The sequence below is a fragment of the Muscardinus avellanarius genome (assembly GCF_963383645.1).
Source record: "Muscardinus avellanarius genome assembly, chromosome: 1".
Taxonomy (NCBI): Eukaryota; Metazoa; Chordata; class Mammalia; order Rodentia; family Gliridae; genus Muscardinus; species Muscardinus avellanarius.
This window is the reverse complement of record NC_137786.1, coordinates 150231342-150259262: the sequence shown is the minus strand read 5'-3', so window position 1 is coordinate 150259262 and position 27921 is coordinate 150231342. Positions and strand designations below refer to the sequence as shown.

General features: G+C 33.8%; 1 protein-coding gene across 2 annotated transcripts in view; it reads left to right on the top strand.

Moving 5' to 3' along the window:
- Positions 1-27921, top strand: part of DYNC2H1 (dynein cytoplasmic 2 heavy chain 1) — a gene marked incomplete at both ends in the record, with an annotated part of 293921 nt that overhangs the window by 149046 nt on the left and 116954 nt on the right. For both annotated transcript variants that reach the window (XM_080694845.1, XM_080694844.1), the window contains 8 exons: positions 87-221; positions 5657-5800; positions 8660-8749; positions 19668-19733; positions 21680-21730; positions 23112-23189; positions 26265-26396; positions 27847-27919. In XM_080694845.1, the coding sequence (XP_080550971.1) occupies positions 87-221; positions 5657-5800; positions 8660-8749; positions 19668-19733; positions 21680-21730; positions 23112-23189; positions 26265-26396; positions 27847-27919 (769 nt within the window). The remainder of the gene's footprint in view (positions 1-86; positions 222-5656; positions 5801-8659; positions 8750-19667; positions 19734-21679; positions 21731-23111; positions 23190-26264; positions 26397-27846; positions 27920-27921) is intronic.

The window sequence follows — 27921 nt, the reverse complement described above, 5'->3', positions numbered from 1 at the left end:
CTCATTAATAACAATTAATATGGGCTTTCTTTAATTGTTTAATATGCATAATGATGTTTATATATATTTTTTAATTTTTCCCACAGACACTTGCAACATCTCAAGGCAATATTTTGGAAAATAAGGATTTGATTATATCTTTGAATCAGACAAAAGCAAGTAGTGCACTTATTCAAGATTCACTTAAAGAATCTTACAAGCTCCAGATTTCCCTTGATCAAGTAATTATTTTTTGTGATTTTGTATTAGCTATTCATGACCATTTATGTTAATATGATAAAAAATCTACATAGATCTTCAAAGAAAAGATTATGTGGAACAAAAGTTATTCGAGACCACCAGATCCTGGGTCTGATTATTACTGTAGAGATGCAGTTAAGATACTGGGCATGTCAAGGATAAAGACGCTGGTGGGTTCTACTGATTTCTGTCAAAATGTTATTTAAGGTAGAACTACAGTATATTACTGAAATGGAAAAAGAATATATTGAAAATGAGTATCAGAAATCAGTTTTCCTCTTTGCGTGCGTCAACTTTCCATTTCTTTTTTTAATTTATTTTTTTATTGGTGCACTGTATTCATACATCATAGTGGGATACAAACTTTTGTAGACATACATGCACACATCGCCCAGTCAGCCCCCACCCGATACCCACCCCATTCTCTCCCCATGCTTGGCTTAGTGGTTGACATCTAGTATTATAGCAATTTATCTAAAATTAAAAATGATAATCTCACATAAGTTTCATTTGTCTGATACCAAGCTTTTGATGACTTAAAGATAACATTTCAATATTTCTTTTTGCTTTCTTTCTTACCAGAGAATATTTTTTTCTATTTTTTTAGGTGAAACTATCATATATTTATATATTTATTTTTCAGAAAAAAAATCTATCCTAATATGGAATATGGACTCTAGATACCCAAAATGATCTTGAAAAAGAACAAAGCTAAAAGATATATATTTTCTGATTTCAAAGTATATAAAGCTACAATAATTGAAACAGTGTAGTACTGTTCTAAAGGCAGATATATAGACCATTGGAGTTAAATACAAGCCTAGAGCTAACTTCTTCCCTATATTGTCAAGTTATTTTTGACAAGGTTTCCACGAATATTTGGTGGTTGAAATAATAATCTTTTAACTAAATATTGTTGAAACATAATAATTACATGGAAAAGAATAAAGTTGGACCCTTACTTAATCCCATATACAAATATTAACTCAAAATAGATAAAAGACCTAAATATAAATCTTAAGACTATAAACTTTTAGGAGAAAATCTGGGTCATAAAACCTCACAACATTGAAATTGGCAGTGATTTCTTGGATATGATTTCAATGGCACAGGCAACAGAAGAGTATACAAACTCCCTAAAAAATAAAAAAAAAATTGTATATCCAAAGACAATGTAAACAGAGTTAACAGTTACTAATAGAATTGGATAAAATATTTCCAAATGCTATATCTGAAGGTATATTAATATTCCAACTAGAAATCCTAAAAATTAACAACAATAAAGGCAAACAATACCCTTTACAGATAGGTAAAAGACTAACATAAATAATGAATCTCCACAGATAACCAATCTTAGTTGTCTGTTGAATGGAAACTCTTGTTTCTCTGGTTCTGGTGTGTGTTACCTATTTCTTCTTTGTAGTTAATCTCTTTGAGTATTTTCTCTAGTGCTGGTTTTGAAGACATAAATTCCTTCAGTTTCTGTTTGTCATGGAAGCTTCTTATTTTTCCATCTAATTTGATAGAAAGTTTTGCTGGGTAGGAAATTTTTGGCTGGAAGTTGTTTTCTTTCAGAGTTTGGAATATGTTCCTCCAAGCTCTTCTGGCTCTCATGACTTGGTTTGGGAAGTCTGGAGTGATTCTAATTGGTTTGCCTCTGAATGTCACTTGGCCCTTTGTTTTTGTTGTCTTTAAGATTCTCTGCTTGGCTTCCACAGTGGTCATTTTGACAATTATGTGGCATGGGGATCCTCTTCTCTGATCCTGTCTAAAGGGAGTTCTATAAGTTTCCTGGACCTGTGTATCAACCTCTTGCTCTATGTTTGGAAAATTTTCTGCTATTACTTCCTTGAAGAGATTGTTGATCCCTTTGGTTTCACTTTCTTTTCCCTCCTCTATTCCAATTATTCTTAGGTTAGCTCTCTTAAAATGGGCCCATATTTCTTCAATGTCAGATTCCTGCTGTCGGATATTTTTTTCTAGATTAGAAACTATGCGTTCATTTTTGGAATGATCATCTTCTAAGAGCAAGATTCTGTTCTCCATGTGGTCTAATCGGTTGTTTGTGCTTTGAATTGAGGCCTTTACTTCATTAATTGCATCCTTTATCTCTTTTTGGCTCTCTCTGAGTTCTTTTCGAAGCACCTCTATTATTTCTACAGTTATTTTCCTGATTTGATCTTCTAGAAATCTCTGATTTTCTGTTTTATCGGGTTCTGATGTTGTGGGGTTGTGGGCATTCATTGTTCCAGTATTATTCCTCTTTCCCATGATTTCGGAAGTTTGTGCTTTCTCTGGGTTCTTCCCTTGGGTCACTATGACTTCACTTAAGGTGTTCTGGATCTCGAGTCTCTAGTATCTCAGACCCCACTACTCCTTTACTGGGTTGTATCACAGAGTCTCCGACCCAGAGAGTCGATAGAGGCTGCTTTAGACTGTGGGGGGTGCCAGGTTGCATGTTCTCCTATGGTGTGATATCTCTGCCAGCGCCCCTCCCCCTCTGGGTCAAGTTCCAGGTCTTACAGTATTGGGATTTCTCCTCTGTGGCCCTCAATTTGACTCACTATTCTTGAGTACACACATGGAGCTCTACTGGACTCGGTGAATTTGCTGCTGCTGCCTCCGGTGGCAATATGGTGCCGCTGCTACGTCCTTGGCCGTGAGGCTGGCGTATTTCTTCTTGGTTTTGATTTCCACTCTGAATCCCTGCAGCGTGTGCTGAGCTCAGCCACTGGGAGCTTTAGATTTTACCTGCGCTGAGAAATCCCGCCTGGCTGTTCCGCTGCGGCTCACCTCAGCTTGCTGTAGCCGCCTGGTGAATTCGCCGCTGCCGCCAGCAGTATAGCGCTGCTGCCGTGTCCTCGGGCGTGAGGCCAGTGTATCTCCTCTGTGGCTCTGAGCTCTGTTCTCAGTCCACTTTCTCTCTGGAGCCTGGTGATTTTTTTGTTTCTCTGGTGATGGTGTTCTATGGCTATGAAAGGCGCTGATTTTGTGGTAATGGAGATTGGTTGTTAGCGGGGCTCTTAAGCTCCGCTTTTCTCGGTCGCCATCTTCCTGGAAGTCTCAGCTTACCATTACTAAAACAAATTCCTGAGATAATTTTAAAAGATAGAGGAAAGGTTTAGCTGAGAGTGGTGGCACATGCTTGTAATCCCAGTATGTCAGAGGCAAAATAAAATAAAAAATTGGGCTAGGGTTGTAGATTGGAGGTAAAATAGCATAGGTTCAATCTCCAGTACCAAAAAGGAAAAAAAAGAAGGCGGTTTTATTTTGGCATATAGTTTTGGACATTTCAGTTCAAGGTCAATTGTCCCTTTTGCTTTTGGGCCTGTGGCAAGGCAATGCATTATGACAGGAGCACATTGACAAAACCGTTTCTCTCATGGTTGGGATATGAGAGAGAGAGAAACACACACACACACACACACACACCAGAGTCTCAGAATCCCCTTCAGAGGTGCTACCTGGATCATCTAAGACCTCCTTCTAGGTTTCCCCTCTTACAAGGTCTACAAGGATGAAGCCTTTAACATATGGGCCTTTGGAGGACATTTAAGATCCAAACTAGAACACTATTCTTGGACTTTTTGAAAATTAAGGCAAAGTAAAGATACTGGCTAATAGGTTAAGTTTTTATTTTCATTAAAAACATTTTTCTTTCCTATTAATACTGTACCTTATTAGTATAAAGATCTGAACTATTTTAAGAATAATTTTAAGTATTATTTACTTTATTGCTTTATTGTTTCTTTAGCAATGTTCCAACTCTGTATCAGTACAGTAATATTTTTTCTCTTCTGCATTCTAGTGACTGATCTTTGTTGGAAAATATCAAACAGCCTGGGAAATGAAATTCCAGGCTCCAACCTGACCTGAGCTGTAACTGAGTCTTTAATTATTTCTCATTCATCTCAATGACTTTTTAAATCTTCTCCCAGTATATTTCAGTTCTTATTCAAATTTTACACTTAATTATTGCTACTTTTTTCACTTAGAGCTCTGTTAAAAATCAAAATAAGAGTAAATTTATAGCCAAATTCAAATCCGATCACCCCATCTTTCCTACCAAGGCAAAACTTGGTAGATGTTATGGTTATCATTTTCTACCTAATGGATTTTGAACTTGTCCTGCCTTATTTTATTTAACATTGATGGGTCATATATATATAATTTACTGATATCATACTTGTAATCCCAGGGCTTTGACCATGACAACATGGAGAACCTTCTCCGAGTTCCATTCAGAACCTTGAGAACATTTAATCCTATGACTGTCCCACATCTATTATTCTTTGCTTTCAGTCAGAATGAAAGTCCTTATAATTATTGGCTCTTTTTAAACTTACATTCAACAGTGATTGCTTTGGTAATCTAATGTGCATACTTGTTACAGTCCTTTTTCCCCCTCTGCTTCTAACAATGTTCTTAATACCAGTCTCACACATTAGTCTCATAGTTTGAACTTCTCCACTTTGAATTACTTAAATGGATTCTCTTTTGAAATACAAAACTGCATCATTTAGTCTCTAATCCCAACTGCTTACTATTTCATCTAACCTTTCCCCAGATGCTCCTGCTCATTAAGACCAACCTTTGAACTAACTATCATCTGAGGGGTAGAAAAATATTTATATTGATCTGGTCTGAATGCCAACCCCATTCATATGTAGAAACCCTATTCCCAAAGTGTTTGTATTAAGAGGTGGGGGACATTGAGAGATGATTAAGTCATGAAGGTGAAGCTCTTTCTTTTGTGTGTACCTGATGGTACTGGGGATTGAACCAAGGGTTAGACGTTCTATAAAACTCTGAACAACATTGCTAGCTATAGTTTATTTATTTTATTTTGAAACTGGGTCTCACTAAGTTGTTGAAGGCCTTGCTAAGTTGCTGAGGCTAGTTTCAAACCTGGAATTCTGTCTTAGTCTTCCAAGTACTGGGTATTATAGGCTTATGCCACCACACCTGGTTGGGTGAACCCCTTTTTATTGGGATTAGCGTCCTTATAAAAAGAGCTGAGAAAGCTTGTTTGCCCCACACCCTATGTACAGCAAGAATCATCTGTTTTTATGATCTAGGAAATGGACTCTCACTAGACACCAAATCTTCCAGTGCCCTAGTCTTAGATTTCATAGCCTGTAACTGGGAGAAATAAATTTCTATTATTTATAAGCAGAAATATGTTTAGTATATTTCATTATAAAATCCCAAATGAATAAGACAAATATTGTCCTTAACTCCATAAAAATAAAGACACTATCTCTTTTAGATATAAACTTTTTAAATTCATCATCTTGATTTGTTGTATTTGTGCAGAAAAGTAAAGGCTGTGGCTAGGTGTGTGCATAGTGGCCTGTAGGTGGCAGTAGAGCACTAGCACTAAGGTGTTTCCCTTCCCTCCAACAATGATCCACAGGAGCGGGATGCTTACCTACCTCTGGCTGAGAGTGCCAGCAAGATGTACTTCATTATTTCTGACTTGTCCAAAATTAACAACATGTACCGTTTTAGTTTGGCTGCATTTCTCCGACTTTTCCAACGAGCTCTGCAAAACAAACAGGTAAGGTGCTGGTTACTTACCTTGTCTCTGAGTTAGACCAATCAGTTTACTAGGTACTTGATCTCTAATGATAATCTCCTGAAAAAATTTATACAAATTATGTTTCAAAGATCACATGGAACACTTAAACTATATTTAAAAGAACCTATTTTCTTATTTTCACTTTTTATTCATCTTTTTAGTATTTGGTGCAATGAAAATTAATATGTCAGTGAGATTCAAAGTGATGTATGTACTCCTACAACCCTCCCTTCCCCCTTGTACGTGCTCCTATGCTTTTTTAGTGATACCTCCATATGTGTTCATCTTGTTTGGTCTGTTTCCTTCCTCAAGCTTCTTTTTTTACTCTCCTCCCCTATTGTGAGCACCGATACAATTAATACATTTTCCCACAACAGATATTATATATCTTTAAATAATTGTCCTCTCAAGCAGCTGAAAACTATTTCATTGTTTTTACACATTTCTGATCACTTGTGAAATACATATGACTTAAAGGACAAATAAATGTTGCATTATTTTCCTTTTGTATTTTTGTTTGTGTTGATGTGCATGGGTAGTTATGTGCACATTTCAATTTATTTTTAATGAGTAATATAATTTAAGTATGTAAAGTACAAAGTTTTCTTCCTAGTGTATTGAAAATCTAGATCGTATAGGGACCATACTCCATTTTACAATAGAGTGTATTTTACTGAATCTAGGTCTTAATTTTACATGTGGTCTTTCTTAACAAATTTTAAAATGAAGAGAAGCATTGCTATCTGAACTATGAATAATCAACTCCCTTGGGTAGAACATGCTACTAACAAGGACAAAATCCTAGATTTGATGCATATGAATATAAGTTCATATTATTTTGTACCAGTGTTACACACTTCACTGCTAATCCTAACTCAGGCATGGTGGCACACATTTGTTTTATTTATTTATTTATTTATTTATTTATTTATTTATTTATTTATTGTGGGTCTGGGGATGGAACACAGGAGCATTTGGCCTCCAAGCTACACCCCCTGCCCTATTTTTATTTATTTATTTATTTGTTTGTTTATTTATTTATTTATTTATTTATTTATTTATTTATTTGTGGTACTGGGGTTTCTGGAAGCCCTTCTAACTCCGGGCTACACTCCCAGACCTATTTTTTAATATTTTTTTTAAATTTGGAAACAGGGTCTCTTAAGCCAGCACGGCTGGCTTCGAACCTCCGTGATCCTCCTGTCTCCGCCTCCCAAGCTCAGGGATTACAAGTGTGCGCCACCAAGCCAGGCGCACATTTATAATCCCAGCATTCGGGAGGCCGAGACGGGAGGATTGCAGTTCAAGAACATCTTCAGCTGCTTAGTGACACCATTTGCCACTCAGTGAGACTGTTTCAAAATAAAAGAATTAAAAAAAAATAGGGCTGGGAGGTAGAATGTCCCTGGGTTCCATCCCTAGTACCGCAAAAATAAATAAATAAATAAACAAGTAAATAAATAAATAAATAAATAAATAAATAAAGTAAAAAATAAAAAAAGGAGGCAGTGCTAAATCCTGGGATCCTGGGTACATTTTTCTAAACCATTAAAATTATCTTTCTAGCATTTTCCTTATTAATTATAATCATAAGGAAGGAAACAAATTTAGTCTACTTGTTATACCAGAACTGAACTTTGCAAGACATTTATCCTTCAAATGTTTCTTGAAGTACGATGTAAAACTCATATCACACTTAGGGTAAAGGGCAGCCTATGTGCCCTTCCATCCTTCCATTTTTATTCCAAGCACTTTTTCTTAATCAAAGGAATTAGCCTTTAATAACATCTTTTCAAATCATAGCAATCATGTACAATGGAAATTCCATATCAGCTGCCATACAATAGGTGTATGTGAGATATATATATATATATATAATACACACACACACACACACACACACACACACACACACACATATATATATATATTTTTTCTTTTGGGTGGTACCGGGGATGGAACCCTTCTACCCTTCTGCCTCCGGGCTACCCTCCCAGACCTATTTTATATTTTTTATTTGGAAACAGGGTCTCTTAAGCCAGGGAGGCTGGCTTCGAACCTGCGCGATCCTTCTATCTCTGTCTCCCAAGTGCAGGGATTACAAGCGTGCGCCACCATGCCTGGCTGTACATGATATTTTACTGCACCACTTTCAAAGTTATCACCCTGCAGAGCATGGTGTAAGAGTGTTTGTGTTCTAATATTGGAAATAAGAAATATACATACTTATTTTGGGGCTGGGTTGGTAATTAAAATACAAATAATTAAAAAATTTTAAATTCAGATTGAATTAGATAGCATTTTTAATGCTTTATGATTCAAATATGGTGAAATTCAACTAATATTGTATTTTGGGGAATTGGTTTCATTTTCACTTATTTAAAGCTTTAAATTTAAACATTTAAGAAAATATATCAATTTTTTTTTTTGTGTGTGTGTGTGGGTCTGGCTATGGAACCTAGGAACATTCAACCTCTAAGCTATACCCCCTGCCCTAATTTTTATTGTTTATTTTGAAACCAGGTTTCACTGAGTTGCAAAGGGCCTCACTAAGTAGCTGAGGCTGTCTGCGAACCATGATCCTCCAGTCTCAGCCTCCCAAATGCTGAGATTACAAGCTTATGCCACCACTCCTGGCTATCAATTTTTAATATTATATTAGTAAATAAATTTAGTGCATTTACTTATTTAATCTTTTAGATTTGATGAGCAAAGATACTTGTTCCAGAATCAGCTTTGAATCTGAAGAAATAATTTATAAGAATGACTAGATTATATAGTACTTTAAAACTATGTCTAACTTTCCTAATCTTTTACTTTTCAAATTGTAATCTACAGGAATCTGAAAATACAGAACAGAGAATCCAGTCTCTTATCAGCTCATTAAAACATATGGTATATGAATATATATGCCGTTGCCTGTTTAAGGTAAGAAGCATTATATTTTTTAAATATACTGCTTGAGGCCAGTGTGCCTATAGTCCCAGTAGGCTGAAACAGGAGGATCACATGTGCCCAAGAGTTCAAGTCCAGCCTGGACAACATAGTGAGACCCCATCTCAAAAACAAATAAACTAACTAACTAACTAACTAACTAACTAAAACTCATACTACTTAGTTTGCATTGTGCTATACCTTTGTAATCCTAGTACTTGGGAGGCTAAAACAGGAGTATCACAGGTTCACAATCAGCCTCAGTAATGTGAGGCCCTCTGGAACTTGGTGAGATACTGTTTCAATATTAAAAAATAAAATAGGGCTAGGGGATATAACTCAGAGGTAGGATGTCCTTGGGTTCAATCCCCAGTACCAGGGAAAAAAACAAAAACAACAACAACATCAACAACAACAAAAACAACAAAAACCTACTCTATGACTTGATTCTTGATATTATATAGTATTTATAGTTGTTTAACTATGTATTTACTAACAAGGTATTAGAATTGGCCCTTCTACTGTTTTCCTCGAATAATAGTCATTATTAATTGGAATGTCTTAGGGCATTTTAGGATACAGTAGGTGGGGAGAAAAGCAAGTGAGGAAGGGCTTGCAAGTACTGGGCCTGCTGCTGCCCAGCTCTAAACATTCCATAGCTTGTTATCTAGCTTGTGCTTCTTGTCCTCAGCACTACTGATGTTTTGGGCCACCTAATTCTTTGTTGGGGAGGTGTTAGGTACATTTTAGGATGTTAGTATCATCCTTGGCTTCTGTTGACTCCAGTAATAATCCTTCCCCATCCCCATTTGTAAGTAGAAATGTTTCTGTACATTATCCAGTACCCCTTACGTGGAGGGATAAAACTATTTTTCGTTTTTCATTGTTGGCATTATGAGGTAAACTAAAGCCTCTTCTGAGGTAGGAGCTCAATTTGTTATAAATAAAAGTTTTTATATTATGAAGGGTCCAGAGAAATGGGCAATGCATAATATTTATGAAACTTTTAAATACCCTAGAAAGCTCAGAGGCTTTTCACTCAGGATTTTTTTTAAAGATTAGCCTTTGGCTATAGCTTAAGACATAATATTAAGAACTTCATCAGCTGGGTGTGGTGGCGCACGCTTGTAATCCCTGCGCTTGGGAGGCTGAGACAGGAAGATCGCACGGGTTCGAAGCCAGCCTCAGCTACTTAGTGAGGCTCTCAGGTACTTAGTGAGACCCTGTTTCCAAATAAAATATAAAATAGGTCTGGGAGTATAGCCTGGAGGTAGAAAGCCTCTGGGTTCCACCCCCAGTACCACCAAAAAAAAAAAAAAAAAAAAAAAAAAAGAACTTCATAAAGGCAATTAAGTTTGAAGAATAGTCATTATGGTTCAATTATATAGACTTTTAGCTAATCTTGAAAAATATGCAGTTAATATGTTTTAGAAATGGATAGTATTTTATTATTTTTGAGTGTCTTTGAGATAGAATAAATCACTCAAAATACCTTTTTAGTAGTTTGACAATGGTAATTATTTGGAATTTAAAGAATTATAGTTGAGCATTTCTGCATAATTTCTACTTTAATGAAAGCAGTGGATTTATATTTTTCCTTTAAAGGTCTTAACTATGAGAGTTTTGGACCTTTTGTGCCTCAATTTTAACTTGTATAACATGGTTATATATATCTCAAAGCTATTTTGTTATTAAATATATGATGTGAATGACCTTTATAGTGATACGGTTTTATCAGTTATAGTTCTCAGAATGACTCTAACATTTGTGAAACGTATTATCTCAAATAATATCTTAAATTGTTATACGCAAAAAAGCTTAAATATTTTCAGAAAGATATTCAAACTTTATGGAACTCCAATAGAAAAATGACCTTCAAGTTTCATTTCACCCTATCCTCCAACTCTTACTTTTTTAATAAAGTAAACCACTTCAAGGTTTGTTTTGTTTCTTATAGTCCATTTCTTCTTTCTTTATATTCATATTACAAAAGTATATATACAGTTTTTATAAACTTATTTACTATATACTTTGTTCTATAGCTTCTGTTTTGTTGCAATAAGTCCTAAAGATCTTTCCATAAATAAAAATATGTTGACCTTATTATTTCTGAAGACTGTGTAGTAGTTCATAAAATGGCTACAGAGATTCCTTTATTCAAAATGCTTAGGAAGTGAAATGTTTCAAAATTTGGACACTTTTGGATTTTGGAATATTTGTACATACATGTCAATAGGACCCGAGTTTGAACACAAAATTCATTTGTTTCATGTTTACCATAAGTGTGTATTCCTGTATACAGTATTTTCTTTCTTTTTTGGTTTTTTTTTTTTTTTTTTTTGGTACTTGTTCCTGGAAGCCCTTCTACCTCTGGGCTACACTCCCAGACCTATTTTTACATTTTTATTTGGAAACAGGGTCTCCTAAGCCAGCGCACACGGCTGGCTTCGAACCTGCGTGATCCTTCTGTCTCTGCCTCCCAAGCGGGGATTACAAGCGTGTGCCACCACGCCCGGCTGTATACAGTATTTTCAGTGTCACTTTTATTTTAACTGCGGCTTGTCATCTTATGTCAGGCGTGGAACTTTCCACTTGTATAATCATTTCAGAGTTCAAAATATTTTGAATTTTGGAGCATTTTGGAATTTGGATTTTTAGGTTAGGGATATTCACACTATACTATTTTTAACTGTTTCTATGTAGTGGAGATTAGGTTATTTATATATTTTATAACTATTATGAATGACTTCAGTGAAGTGAAACTATTATCCTCCACAGTGTTTTCCAGAGTATTTGCACTTATTTGCAATCACACCAATAGTGTATCAGAGTTCCTACTTTTCCACATCCTCGCCAGCATTTGTTACTGTTTTTGTTTTTAATGATTGCCATTCTAATTGGGGTTAGGTGAAATCTCAGGGTAGTTTTGATTTGCATCTGTCTGATTGCTAATGATGTTGAATATTTTTTCATACAATTATTGGCCACTTGCATTTCTTCTTTTCTGAGGTGTCTGTTTACTTCACTTGCCCATTTTTTAATTGGGCAATTTATTTATTTTAGCTATGAGTTTCTTGAGTTCTCTGTATTTTCTAAATATTAGTACTTCAAAAGAGGAGTAGCTAGCAAAAATCTCCCATTCTGCCTGCTCTCTATTGTTCTTGGTAGTTTCCTTTGCTGTGTAGAAGCTCTTCAGTTTAATGCAATCCCACATATTAATCCTTCTAATTTCTTCTGCCCTTGGGGTCTTATTGAGGAAGATTTTACCTCTGCTTATTATTTTTTTTTTTTTGTGGTGCATTGTGGTCATACATTTTAATGGAGTACAAGATGATAGAGGCACACATGCACACATCACTCATTTAGCCATTCCCTAATTCCCACTCCATTTTCTCCCCCCTCCCTTCCTCTCATGTGTTTCTTAGTGATTGACTTTGATATGTTTGTGAATGTACATCCTGTACATTAGGGAATTTTCCTTTTCCCTGCTCCCATTCCCCTCAGTTAGGTTGCCTTATTTGTTCATCTATGGTTTTTCCTTCTTCATCTAGAGTTCCTTCTATGACCCATTTCTCCCTAGCTACTATATATCAGGGAGAGGACCCAATTTTTTACTTTTTGTGACTGACTAATCTCACGTATCCTAATAGTCTCCAGATCCATCCATTTTCATGTAAATGACATAATTTTATTCTTTATGGCTGAATAAAATTCCTTTGTGTATATATCCCACAGTTCTGTAATCTATTCAACTGTTGACAGTGGCTGGTTCCATAGCTTGGCACTTGTGAATTGTGCGATTATGAACATAGATATGCATTCATCAGTTTGGTAGTTTGGTTTCCATTCTTTTGGGTAGATACCCAGAAGTGGTGTTGCTGGATCATATAGTATGTTAGTTCCCATTCTTCTGAGAATCCTTTATACTGTTTCCAAGTGGTTGCACCAATTTTCAATCCTACCAACAATGCATTAAGAGTTCCTACTTCTCCACATCCTCACCAGCATATGTTTTTGTTTGTGTTTTGCATGATTGCCATTCTAATTGGAGTTATTTGAAATCTCAGGTAGTCTTGATTTGCATTTCTTTGATTTTTAATGATGTTCAGCATTTATCATACATTTATTGGTTATTCGAATTTCTTTTTTGTGAAGTGTCTATTTAGTTCACTTGTCCATTTTTTGATTGGGTAATTTGTTTTCTTAGTGCTTAATTTCTTGATTTCTCTGTAAATTCTATTATTCCTCTATCGGAGTAATAGTTGGCAAAAATTTTCTGCCATTCTGTTGGCTCTCTGTGAGGTTCTTGGTAGTTCTCTTTACAGTATAGAAGCTCTTCGGTTTAATGCAGGCCCATGTGTTGATTTTTCTTTTAGTTTCTTGTGCCTTTGGGATCTTGTTGAGGAAGTTTTTACCTGTATCCATGTGTTTCAGTGTTGGACCTATGCCCTCTTCAAGGAACTGCAAGGGTCTCTTCTCTGATTTCCAAGTCTTGGATCCATCATGAATTGATGCTTGTGTAGGATGAGAAAGTGGGTATTATTTCCACTTTTCTCTGTATGGTTAACTGGTTTTGCCAGTTAACTGGTTTGAAGAGGCTATCTTTTTTCTAGTGTATGTTTTTGGCCCCTTGGCCAAAAATCATTTGGCTCTAAGTATGCAGATTGTTTCTGAGTCTTTTATTTTGCTCCATTGGTCTATGTGCCTGTTTTTGTGCCAATGCCATGCTGTTTTATTACTATGACTTTATGGTTTAAAGTCAGGTATTGTGATTCCTTTTGCGTGTTTTTTGTTACTGAGAACACTTTGGCTATTCTGTTTTTTTGTTGTTGTTATTCCAAATGAATTTGAAGAATGATTTTTCAATGTCTGTGAGGAATAACCTTGGCAATTTAATGGGTATTGCATTGAATCTGCAGATCACTTTTGGAAGAATGGCCGTTTTGATTATATTTATTCTGTCTATCCAAGAGCATGGAAGATCTTTTCATCTTCCAAGGTCTTTTTTTATTTCTTTTTTCACTGTTTAATAATTTTCTTTGTAGAGTTCTCTTTGGTCAAGTTTATTCTTACGTATTTTATTTTTTGTGGGGTATCTTAAATGGAAATATTTTATGAATTTCTTTTTCTGTAGATTTATGGTAGGCATACAGGAAAGCTTTTGATTTCTTAAAATTAATTTTGTATCCAGATATTTTGCTGAATTTGTTGATCAGTTCTATAAGCTTTTTGGTTTGTTGGATCTTCAAGTATAGTATCATTAATCTGAAAATATGGATAATTTTAGTTCTTCTGTTCCTATTTGTTCTTCTTTGATTTTCTTCTCTTGCCTTATTGCTCTGGCTAGAGTCTCGAGTACTATATTGAAAAGAAGTGGTGATATTGGACATACTTCTTTTGTTCCTGGTTTTAGGAGAAATTCTTGACTTTTTTTCCTGTTTAATATGATGCTGACTGTGGGCCTAGTATAGATTGCCTTTATTATGTTGAGGTATGTTTCTTCTATTTTGATTCTATGAAGTACTTTTTTTTTAGCATAAATGGGTGTTGGATTTTGTCAAGTGCTTTTTCATCAACCTGTTCTTGTTTGTTGAAGTGTTGGTCCTATGTTCTCTTCAAGGAGCTGCAATGTCTCTGGTCTAGTCCCTAGGTTTTTGATCCATCTTGAGTTGACTTGTGGGGTTTATTTTTATCTTTCTGCATATGGCTAACCAGTTTTGCAAACACCATTTGTTGCAGAGGCTCTTTGTTTTCCAGTGTATGTTTTTGGCCCCTTTGTCAAAAACCGATATGAATGATTTTTAATGTAGTTTTAATTTTATTTTCTAGTTAATATACTAAGCTATAAAGTTTCATTTTCATCTACCACAATACAGTTTTTTTTAATTTCCTTCCCAAGCTCTCTACTAAAATAGGCTGTGATTTATGAAAATGTTATGGAACTAGGATTATTTTCAGCTGTACTAAATCCTTTTGGAGAGTAGATGTGTAGTAAGTAAATATGATTTTTGAAAAATGTTTTCAGTCTGAAGACTATAAAAACTTTCTTTTTATTTATGTCCAATATATTTAGCTTTACATATTGGTTTCTTGTTTCTAAACTATATAACTGTATTTGAGTTTTATATATTTTATTTTACTTTATTACTATAAATGTTATAAATAGCAAAGGTGTTATTTACAATATCTTTGCTGATGAGATTTCAGCCCTGTGTTAAATATTTTATAATATAATAGGGAAGGACAAGTATTTAGTACCAAGTTGATCCATTGAATATAGTGAGAGTAACTTTTTTGAAGTCACTTTACCTTTTAAAAATGCTTTTAAATTAGGCTAAACGAAATATTCTGTTACACTAGAGGCACGGTTAAGAGGCTTACTTTCCTTTATATTTTAATGCTCAATTTGAATATTTCTTTTCCTATAGTAATATTTTTCTATTGTGGACAATTAAAATAATAAAGAAATAAAATGGTTTGCAATTCTTAAGGCATATTTTTAATTGATGATGGATTATCTCTTTTGTAAAATTGATTTTTGTTTTTAAGTAATATTAACACATGCAGCATTGACTCAGCATTTGATAGAGTTTCAGTAGTGAATAGAATTCAGAAAGCACATTAATTATAAAGCAAAGAAATATATTTCTCAAGATTTAGCATCCTAACCTTACTGAAGATGGAACTAATTTCAGATTTTTATGAAAGCTTTTGGGTTTTAGCAATCAGCATAATATTAAACTGCCTGCCAGAGTTTCTCTCATGCTGATTTTGCTGCTGTGCTGGTGACAGCAGTATGGCAACAACAGACCCTTGAAATAGAGAAGGACTAGGATTATTAGCATTCACCTCACATTGGGCTGAAAGAAAGCTGACTTGGAACAGAAAAATGATTGACTTGTTTTGTAGCAGAAAATTTAGTCTTTTAATAAACTAAGCCAAAAGCTCTTTAGCAATTTCAGTTTAGATGATTAGCTATGCCATTCTTTTTTTTTTCCAAGAGTTTAAAATTTCTTATTTTAGTTATCTAAATATTTTATAAAGTTATAAGGTCAGTCACATATTTGATTCCTGTAAACTTATGATTATTATAAAACTATGTAAAAGCAAGCAAATTTGTCTATCATCCTTCAAGTTATCATTTACAATAGGTAGAAAATAATGAAAGTTGTTGCAGTTACTTTCCAAATATTCTGAAAGAATATACAGAAAAGAATTGGGAGGATTGGGAGATATATTCTTGCTGCTGCTGCTGCTGCTGCTGCTGCTGCTGCTGCTGCTGCTGCTTTCTCCTCCTCCTCCTCCTCCTCCTCCTCCTCCTCCTCCTCCTCCTCCTCCTCCTCCTCCTCCCCTTCTTCTTCTTCTTCTTCTTCTTCTTCTTCTTCTTCTTCTTCTTCTTCTTCTTCTTCTTCTTCTTCTTCTTCTTCTTCTTCTTCTTCTTCTTCTTCTTCTTCTTTTCTTCTTCACAGAAGTGTTATCTTAAAAAGGCCTGAAAGGGTACAGAGAGAATGGTAGGTTTTGAAGGGAAAATTTTATGCAAACTCCCTGAAAATTTTTTGTGTAGCTCACCTTTAACACCTTTTCAAATGAATTTGCTCATTGACTGAATAAAGTTCAGGTGGAAACAAAATATTATTAGCACCTGATTATACAAACACCTGAATTTGTATTATGATATATTTTCTATCAAAATGTTTTTATATTGAAAAAATAGAAGTTTTCTGATTGATATTTAGAAAAATTTTTATGTATAGCTACTACAGTGATCTTCATAATGAATATAATTTTCTTCTGCTTAGATTGACGTGGTTAGTGTTTTTATGTATAGCTACTACAGTGATCTTCATAATGAATATAATTTTCTTCTGCTTAGATTGACGTGGTTAGTGTTATATATTTTCTGACTGCATAGTTTAATGTGCCTAGAATTTCCCACTTAAAAATGTGATTAACTTTAAGACCAAATGTTAGTGTTCAAGTTCCTTGCTGTATTCAACTCCTTTGAGATTAAAGTAGGGCTTTTCTTCATATGAGTACACTTACTTTATACTTTTTGCTAAACATATTTGAAATGAGTATAATAAGATAGAAATAAAGGGAATGAATTATTTATATTTCAACTGCTTCTTAGTCTCTTTTAGACTCATAGGATTTATGGATCATTTTTTAAAGTTAATTTCCTTTCCAATATCATCTAGCAGTACATTACTTTACTATATTTGAGAAAATTATTGTTACCTATTGCTGTTTGATAAGTGCCTTACAGTGTCATTTAATGCCGATACCAATTCTCTTCTACAAAGGAAAAAGCAAGAGATTTAGAGTTAATAACCTTTCATACTCAGATCTAGAAGATATTGAAGTTGGAATTCAAATGCATTCTACCTGATGCTTAAGATTTCTTGGTAATAGAATACAGACAAAATAAACCAATTTATCTAGAAATGTGAGCTTGATCTCAGGTATAAAGCTGACTTTGAAATTTTCTCTCATATTACTCCTGATCTAATAGTTTATTCTGATTATTTACTAGAGTATATACGATATAATACTTTGGAAGACATACCTGACATACCACTCAGTGACCTGCCATTTTTTGTTTATTTTTCTTTATTCAGCCAATTAATCATGTAGTTAATCAAATGAGGTGTTGCTTACTGTGTATTCCCTTGATATTAAAATATTATCCAATAGAGCCCTAGGATACTGAGATAACTTGACATTGAATTAAAATGATCAAGAATTTTAAAGATACTCCCAAATTTGCTCAATTTGATCATTGGTAGTTTTTTTTTAACAGATATTTAGAAAATTGTTTAGCTTGATTAATTTATTTACATTTAATTTTACTTCAATTTAATTGTAAATAATACTTTCATGTACTTAAAGTCATTCTCTCTCTCTCTCTCTCTCTCTCTCTCTCTCTCTCTCTCTCTCTTTAGTGTTATAGTGTTATTTCTTATTTCTGAATCATTGTTATTCCTTATAATATCATTATTGAATACTTTGGCATCAATACAGTTAAGCATCCAGACAGATGGTGCAAAGAAATTCTGCTGCTATTTCCATCTTGGAAAGTCATGGAAGAGAATGATGGTTGGCTTACTTAGGTCATGTTGTACCCTTGTATCTATATTTGTGAAGTGATATAATTGACAACACTGTAATTATATGTCTATTCTTAAAGTCAAAATATATTTTGTAACAAGAAGATGGGGAGATGAGTAATTATGCTTATTCATTTATTAATCAAATATTGCATATCAATTTTTGACGTAATTTTGGAGTTTGGCCTTATAGTAATAATTACCAATTAGCAGATAGACGCTAGTGGATAATTTGAGAATCATAGGGGCTTTCTTTATTTTCATTAATACTAGGAGACTACATTATTTTTCACCAGTTCAAAGAAAAAAATGGCTAAATAAATTTAGTAATACTGTTTGTAAGTTTGTGTGTATATGTCTATTATAAAGAACCAACTATAGAGCTAAATTATAAAAAATTCAAAGTAATACCTTTATTGTCTTATTTATCTTAGTCATTATACATTTATTTACCCTAAACTATTGATGTTATAATCATACAGTATCCATTAATTTATAAAATAAGCATGTTAGTGGTTCAATCCAAGCCTGAATTCTGATTTCCTAATACACAAGAATACTACACATTGTCCTGAAATATATTTACGCTTTCTAACAATATTTTAATTCACATGGTAGATGTTTTATATATGTGTTGGTTGTAACTGTTTTTTTTTTACATCTGAGTTATAACTGGCTTTGACTTTTATATTTGAGGGTTTATTCATTTGTTGTATACTCATTGGCATGTTATAATTACAAATGCAATTTTTTAAAAACAGACTACTTTCAGAGCAGTTTTAGGCTCACAGAAAAATTAGGCAGAAAATACAAAGATTTCCTTTATACTCCACGCTCCCATGTACTATACAACCTCTTTTCACTCTTAAATCCTACACTAAGCTGGTTCATATGTTGCTATGAATGAACCTTTCCTAGATGACCTCCTTCACTCCACTTGGGTTTCCCCTCCATTGTCTAAATTTCCTCTTGTAACCCCTTGCTCCCTAGCTTACACAGGTAAGAGAAAACATAAGACCTTTCACTTTCTGTAACTGGCTAATCTCACTTAACATCCCTCATAATGTTCTCCAGGTCCATCCATTTTTCTGCAAATTACATAATTTTGTGCTTTATTGCTGAGTAGAATTCCACTGTATGTATCCCATAATTTTGTAATCAGTTCATCCCTTGATGATCACCTAGTTTGATTCCATGATTTGGCTATCATGAATTGTGCTGCTGTAAATATAAACATGCATACATTATGATAATATTCTGATTTCAGTCCCTTTGGAAGAACACCCAGAAGTGTTATACCTGGATCACATGGAGGATCCATTCCCAGTTTTCTGAGGAATTTCCTCACTGATCTTCACAGTGTACTAATTTGCAATCTCACTAACAGTGTAGAAGAGTTCTGATTTCCCCATATCCTCTCCATCATTTATTATTATTTGACTTCTTGCTGATTGTTGTTCTAGGGGATAAATGGAATCTCAGTGTAGTTTTTTTTTAATTTATTGGTGCATTCTAGTTTTACATCTTAATGGAGTACAAGATGGTAGAGGCATAACATGCACACATCACTCATTTAGCCCTTCCCCAATTCCCACCCCCTTCCCTCCCCCTTCCCTCCTTTCATTTTGGCATAGTGATTGACTTTGATATGTTTGTTAATGTACATCATGTACATTAGGGACTTTTCTTCTTCCCCTTCCCATCCCCCTCAGTCAGGTCACTTTATTTACTCATCTGTAGTTTCTCCTTCTTTGCCAAAGACACAAATTTAGAAAAAGCATGACAACATCTGTTTTTCTTTGCAGGCTGACCAGTTGATGTTTGCTTTGCATTTTGTTCGAGGCATGCATCCTGAACTTTTTCAAGAAAATGTAAGTAAAATTGAAGAAAGAAATTATAGAGTTACATGGAAATTTCATAATGGATGGGCTTTTAGTTACATTAAAAGTTACTTTAGGCTATAAATTGTATATCAGCCTATTAAACTTTTATTGCTAGAAACTTAGTATAAAATGCTATTTTCCAGTTTTAGTAATGGAAAAGAAAGAAATGTAGGTAACTTACCAAGCTGCCTGGAGTTTTCTGAACTTAATGTCCATTTACTCAGGACACTCAGCCTTGCTATTTTCCTGGCCTTAGCACTGGAACTGAAAGTGAGACAGGATGAGTGTACAGTTACATTATTTATCACCTTCTCTGACTTTCCAAGAGCCAGCAGGTGAAGCAAGAGGGTGGGAAGTTCTCAGAAGCTTCCTGGAGCCCTAGGTTTATATTAATCTCTCTATGTATAATTTATCTTCTTTGTCTATGATCTCTATTTTGGTATGACTTATAACACCCTCTGAAACTTCAAAAGAATCTCCCTTGAGCTAGATCTAACTAATCTATCTCTGATCTCCTTCTAATTTTTTTTTAAAAAAAACATTTGCAAGCAATTTTTTATATCAGAATGAGAGTTCAAAAAATAAGTTTTTATTGTAGCACTTTTTATTTTTTATTTTTTGTGGTGATGGTACTGGGAATTGAACTCAGAGGCATTCTACCCCTGAGATACATCCCAAACACTATTTTATTTTATATTTAGAAACAGGATTTCACTAAGTTGTAGGGAGGCTAACAAGGTTGCTGAGGCTGGCCTTGAACCTGTTATCCTCCTGCCTCAGCCTTCCAAGTACCAGGATTATAGGTATAGACCACTGCTCCAGGCAGCAGCATGGTTTTGACCTAGTAGCTTTTAGCCCTGCTTGGTCATATTTTAACTATTGTCAGGGGTTTTTTCTTTCAAATAGTTAAAAGAAGGAAGATCATTCATAATTCTACCTATGTTCTTTGTTTCCTCTTAATCAGCCCAGTCTTGCCCACTTGTGTAGTTTGTCATGCATTTCTTAACTTACTTTTTATTTCTACTGCTTTGATGTATTTCCCTCCTCCAATATTTTTATTTTGAGCAATAATATTATATGTAGTAATATTTATCAATAATCAATATCAATAATATTTTATATAAAATAAAACTTTATATTTCCTGGTTTTTGTTCTAGAATATAAATCAATTATTAGTGGGAGGAAGGAACATTTTCCTCATGTATTTTATTCCCTATCCTAATTATGTACAGTTATATAATTACAATAGAAACAGTAGTGGCTGTGGTCATGGTAGCTGCTAACAGAAAATATGTTGCTTTGATAGTTTTTCTATCCATATTGCTCTCAAACTTTTATAGATTTTGCTTATTTGTTGGCCAGTGTGAAACAAATAGTATTGTAGTGTCCATTATTATTTAACCTGAGGCTATCTCAGGGTAAAGACATAGACTTTCTTAGAGTATTAGATTCTATAACAATTAATATTGATTCTGTGGCTGAGAAAAGGACTTGTGGCAGCCTTATCCTAATATGTAGGAAAAGCTAAGTTAATGGAAGGACTTTCCTGAGATTTTACCTAACATATACAATTTTTAAACTCTCAGCATACCATACTGTGTATCTATCAGTGAGAAGCAACATATAAAAAATAAATTTACAGGTAGTAAAAACTGTTAATTGAATTAAACATTAAAATTTTTAGCCAATGAAACTAATAGATATAAAGTAGTTATATTTTTATTTTAATAAAATTACTTATAATAGTTTTTATTAATACATTGGTATATTCTTATAATATTAATATAGTAGGAGTGAGAAGATGAAAAAGGAGGTTTTTTCTTTATGTCCTTACAAAGCTGTATTGTAAAACATCTTATACGGAAATTAAAATAATTTTGTTGACCAGGCAGTATTTTATATTTTTTGTGTTCCTCATATTTTTATTCTGTAGGAATGGGATACATTTACAGGTGTGGTTGTTGGAGATATGTTACGGAAAGCTGTAAGTTATGATAAAATCTTATCATTTCACTTTTAGATCAAATAATTCTGGCTTTGGCTTCATGAAATATAATTTGCTACATAGGAGTTTAAAGTTATTGTTGAAATTATACTTCAAATACAAGAATATTCTCTGGCCTCTGTTGCCCTACTATAAAATAGACTTAATATATTTTTTACCTTGAAAACATATTTTTAAGGCTAATATTAAGTGCTAAGAAATTAATATGACTTCAGTAGGTATATTGTTCCAACAAAAATTTTATAATTTTTAAGAAAATCAAACTTTGTATTATAACTAGGAAAATTTTCTTATATTACTAAATTTTTAAAAATTACTTTTCTAAAATTTTTAATAAATTTATTTAAACCCACTTTTCTTTAGTAGTTTTTTATTTGAATAAATAATAGATAATATTCTTCAAATCAGTACACTGAGAATATGATACAGAACCTAGATCATGTCTAAAATATAAGATATAATTTAAATAATTTAAATTTTATGATAGTTTCTTATATACTTAAGTTTTTCTACTGTTTCATGAAAAATTAAATACAATGAATACAGAAGTTGTCTGTGTTTCTCTTTTTACCTTTTGTTACATAGAATTTTACCTTGGTGTTTTGTAAAATATAAAGAAAAGGTATATAAAATGAATACTTTTTCAAATTAATGTTCATAAAAATATCTAGCCAATTGCCTTCTTTTAGAAAGAACAACTGTACTTTCTTTTTTAAATATACTTTTTATTGGTGAATTGTAACTATATGTCATAAGGTTCAATGTGATAACAGTATGTTACGTGAGAATAGCCAGTCTCAGATAGTGAAGTGTCATATGTTTTCTCAAATATGTTGAAGCTAGAGTAGTCAGGATACAAGAGGCTCTTCAGATAATGGAGGAGAAATTCCAGTTGATCCAGGGACGTGTTCTAGGGGAAGGTGTATGTTTTGGTGGGGGAATCATTTCCATTCCTCTTATGCACACGTATGAGAATACCAATGCCAATCTCAATATTCTGTATGGGAAGGGTAATGGTGGAGAGGCAGCTGAGGGAAAGCTCAACAAGTGCTGTGTGTGTGTATGTCACTAGAACTATGAATACATTATGATGTGAGACAATAACTCATATATATATATATATATATATATATCCAGAGCACACAGCATTTGGTGTGTTTTTCTACACATCTACCTTCATCTCTTTTCATACGTGTTAGTTTTTGTATATGAGAGGAAACATATGATCATTGATTTTCTGAGACTTAGCATATTACCTGTTTTTATCCATTTTCTGTAGATGACATAATTTTGTACTTCTTATTTTTTAAACTCTGAATTTTAACAAATATGCTGAGGAAAATAATTTTATTTATTAAAGGACTCTCAACAAAGAATACGTGATCAACTTCCATCTTGGATAGATCAGGAAAGAAGCTGGGCAGTGGCAACATTAAAGGTATTTATTTTCTGATTTGATGAATATTTTAGTTTTTGCATAGTTTGTTAGTTATTTCTGTTGAGATTGTTATGTGTGAATTTTCAATGCTCAGTGTTGACATTTTGTTGTGAATAGGAAGTCTCTCAGATAAAAGATACCAAGAAATTATTGTGATTACCCCTAATTTTTAGTTTATTAAATCTTTCATGAAATTCTAAATCTTTAATGTCTAGTCTTCCAAATGTAGTATTATTTCTCTCTCTGTCCCTTCCCAGTTATGTTTATTAATTATAGTCCAAAGTATTTTATGGGAAATGAAAGACAAATATATTTCTTCCCAAATATATCAACTATCTCCTTTCTTCCTTTTTTCTCTTGCTTTTCTTCTCAATTATTATACTATCATAGTAGCCTATGGTAAAAAATAATTAGAATAGCTAGCAGTTATTGAGGCCCAGTATAATCAAAATATTATATTGAGTTTAAAATTAGATTATCTTGTTGAATATTTCAAAAAAATGTAGTTAGCTGCTGTTACTGACTTCATTCAACAAATAAAGACATGAAGGCACAGTGAAATAGATGGTGACTTGCTTATGGTCACTTTGGTGTTTATAACTCATTGAAGAAGCACTAAGTTTTGTTTTGTTTTGATTTTAGTACTGGGGCTCAAACCCAGAACTTTGCTCATGTTAGGCAAGCACTCTACCACTAAGCTACATCCCTAGCTTCTGGTCACTTAGGAAGTGGTTTCATGGTGCCAGTGACAAAGATTCTTTTCTTGACCATTTCAGCCAAGCTTCTGAACCTTCTTCTAGGCCCGTCAGTGTACTTCCTTGTGAAATCTACTATTAGGAAGAACTCTACTAGGCTGATTTGATCAGAATCTCCCCTCCTCCATATCCTATCATCCTTGGCTTTCGGCTAATTGGCTTGTGCATCCTCCACCAGGTTATTCCCTCGGTGGTTCTGATCACCTGACTTTGCTTTCACATTCCTATTCACTCATGCTGTATTCATAATTAAAATCTGTTCTAAAGTGATGCATCTTTTCCTCTGTTGCAGTAGCCCTGAATAAAGTCTGTTTTTATTGCTTTATTTACTGTCCAGCTTTGTTTTTTTATACCAGTGTGATGACAAATATATTTTATATATTACAAAACCCTGTGTTGAATAAACTTATGCTATAGAGAACACATCAAGTAATTACCTTCTGATATAATTGGTACGGTACAAGAATAATAGCCATTGTAATTTGACACAGTGTATAACATGCATCCAGAGCCTTCTAACTGGATATAGTTTATCTCAGATTTCTACCCAAATACATGATCACTAGATAATGTATAGCACACCTAAATTAGTAATGGTGAGAACTTATATATTGATTGTTATTAAAGTTAAAAGGCAAGCTGGGCATGGTGGCACATGCTTGTAATCCCAAAACTTTGCTGACTGAGACAGGAGGATAGCAGGTTTGCAGCCAGCCTCGGCAACTTACTGAGGCCCTTGAAACTTAGTGAGACTCTATTTCAAAATAAAAGAATAATAAGTAGGGCTTGGGGTATAGCTTGAAGGTAGAATGGCTCTGGGTTCAATCCCCAATACAGAAAGAAAGAAAGAAAGAAAGAAAGAAAGAAAGAAAGAAAGAAAAGACTACTATCCAGTGTTTTCCTAACAGGCTTAGATAATTTATTGAAAATAATTAAGTTGAAACATAAGTTGTTAATGTTTTGCTGCTTAATTTTGGTTAGTAACATAATAAAATTTGGGCAATATATATTGAGTTATTTAGACATGAAAATGAATGTTTGGATACAGCATCTTTACATTGTTGACTCAAGTTTATATAATATGATGTTCTACTTTACAGACATAAATCTTCTGAATTAACCATGTTTTCAATGAAAATCCATCATCTTTACAGATTTACATTTATGTTCTTGTAATTCACTTTTGAAGAAAAATTTAGGAAGGGGTCACTGAGGTAGACAGAATGAATATGCTTGGGAAAACCTCTGAAAGATGATATTTCTTAAACTGAATATTGAACGTCGAGTAGAAACGTTTGAGGTAGTAAGATAGGTTAGAACATTTAGAGTCAAAAGTAGTAGTATGTTCACAAACAGAAGCAGAAATGATTTGTAATCAGAAAAATATACTTGGTTACAGATTTGCTATTGTTACAGAAAATCAGTGCTAGACAGAAGCTACACACACACACACACACACACACACACACACACACACACACACAGAGACTTGCAGTAGTTCTGGAAAAGAGATTTTAGTATAAAAATGCATTTAATTCTGAATGTAGCATGGACATGTAGAAATTCATGGAGCAGGGTTGGAGGTCAGTGGAAAATTTTCAAGAGAAAATATCAAGGATAAGGTAGGGGATTTCTGCCTAAACTGATTTAGCAGGATTCCTGCTAAGGGTTGACTAGGATGATCATATACTAAGGGTAGGGGATAAGAAATTTGAACAGAAACTGAGAGTAGAGACTTTTGCTAAACAGACTTAGTAAAGTTTTTGCTAAAATTGGATTTCACAAGGAAGCACATGAAGTATAATGTTGAAGCCTCATCAGAAAGAGCTTAGCAGAGCCTGACCAAAGTTTTGTCAGAGAGAAAATGAAAGAGACATAGAGACAGGGAGAGAAAGTGAGTGTGTGTCCTTTTTGGTGTTGATATGAAACCTGACATATTTTGTAGTTTCACATAGAACTCATACACAGCAATTCCTGAAATTTGTACTTGATTTTAATGACAGTATTTCTATTCTCCACAAGGTGGGGATAGCTAGATACAGTTGTTTTCATGTAGACAAAAGATTTTTTTTAAGTATTAATCTAATACTACTTTAGAAATGTTTGATTTAATTCCATTTAATTCCAGCTTGAACATTAGATAACTGTACCATACTTTTCTGAACTAGAAAATGATATTATAAACAAACACAAAGTAGAAAAGAAGTGATATGTATCTATTAATAATTGATTTTCATTTGCTTTTTAAGTTTTTCTTAAAATAGATGCATGTATAGATATTCACTTATAGCTCATTACATATGGTTGTTTTGTTCTTTAGATTGCTCTGCCCAGTCTTTATCAGACTCTCTGCTTTGAAGATGTAGCTCTGTGGCGCACTTATTACCATAATTCAATGTGTGAACAGGAGTTTCCATCTATTCTTGCAAAGAAAGTTTCCTTATTTCAGCAGGTAAAATTTGTTTTTTTTTAATTTTAATTGGTGCATTGTAGTCATACATCTTAATGGAGTACAAGATTGTAGAGGCATACATGCACATATCACCCAATTAGCCTTTATACAATTCCCACCCCACTTTCTCTCCCCTCCCTCCTTCTCATGTTTGGCTTAGTGATTGACTTTGATATGTTTCTTAATGTTTTTCCCTCTTCCTCCCTCCAATCCCACTCAGGTAAGCAGGTAAAATTTAATGCTATCAAAATGCAAAAATTATCACTTAATGTTTCTCTTGTCATTCATAAGTCATTTAAAAGAAAGTTGCATTTTGGAGTATTAGCTAACATTTAATGGCATATGGGAGGAAGAGCTTTCTGGGTTGGCCAGCATTCTCACTTGTGTAACCCAGTAAGCCTGAGCACACACAACTTAGAGGAAGGAAGATGTATTCACTCATAGTTTTGGAGACTTTAGGGTTCAGTCCATGTCAGGCCAGGTCTGAGGAGCTCAGGGTATGAATTGGGAAGTGGAGGAGGGAGAAATCTAGGCTCTACTCTTACATTATGTGTGTGTGATACTAGGAGTCGAACGTGGGGCGTTCCATGCAACCGTGTAATCCCAGTTCTTGGAAGGAAGAGACAAGAAAATTGCCTTTAGGAAAACCTAAAATACAAGTTATGTAGGTTGTTCATTCATTTTTCAGAGTTACAGCTATAAAAAAAAAGACCTGAAAGGAAAGTATATTTTTTATAATTCCATTTCAAATTAGAATGATGAAATCCATTGGTAGTTTCCACTCAATTTTTTTTTTTGGCTATGCTTATAGAGAGAGCTTTCCAGGAATTTGTGATTTAGGAAATGATCCTAGCACTTCTTCTCTGGATTGTTGACTGTAAGATCTGTCTTCATTTTGTGTTTTTTTTTTTTTTTTAAACATGATTTGTTTTCACCAAGTGTGCTTATAAAGAGAAAGAAAAGGAAAGGGGAAGAAAGAAAAGAATGGAGGGAGAAGTGGAGGAAGGAAACGTTTAGGAATAAGAACTTAAACATCTAGGAATATCCTAGATATGCATGATTCAGCATCAGTAGTGAGTTGAAGATTTTTTGGGCAGGATTTCTGGAGTTAGTTGCTGTCACCAGAAATGTTTTATGTGTATCCTGTTATTTTCACCTCTCTTTTAGCCTTTATTAGATCTTGAAGACATAGCCAAATTTATGTTTTCTTTTGAAAGCAGGCTTGAGAAAGCAAATGGATTTCAGTTATACTTTGGGTATTTAAGAGTTGTCTTGGTATATTAATATGTCTTGTAATAGGTATATTACACCAATTTTAAACATAAATACTATGGAACAATGATAAGTATACTGATATTGTAGTAAACTTTAATTAATTACTATTAACTATTGTTTAGTTAAAGTTATTGTGAAAAGCACATTTACAAATATCCTGCACTTTTTTTTTAAGGTTCTTGTAGTACAGGCTCTAAGACCAGACAGATTACAAAGTGCCATGGCTCTGTTTGCATGTAAAACTCTGGGT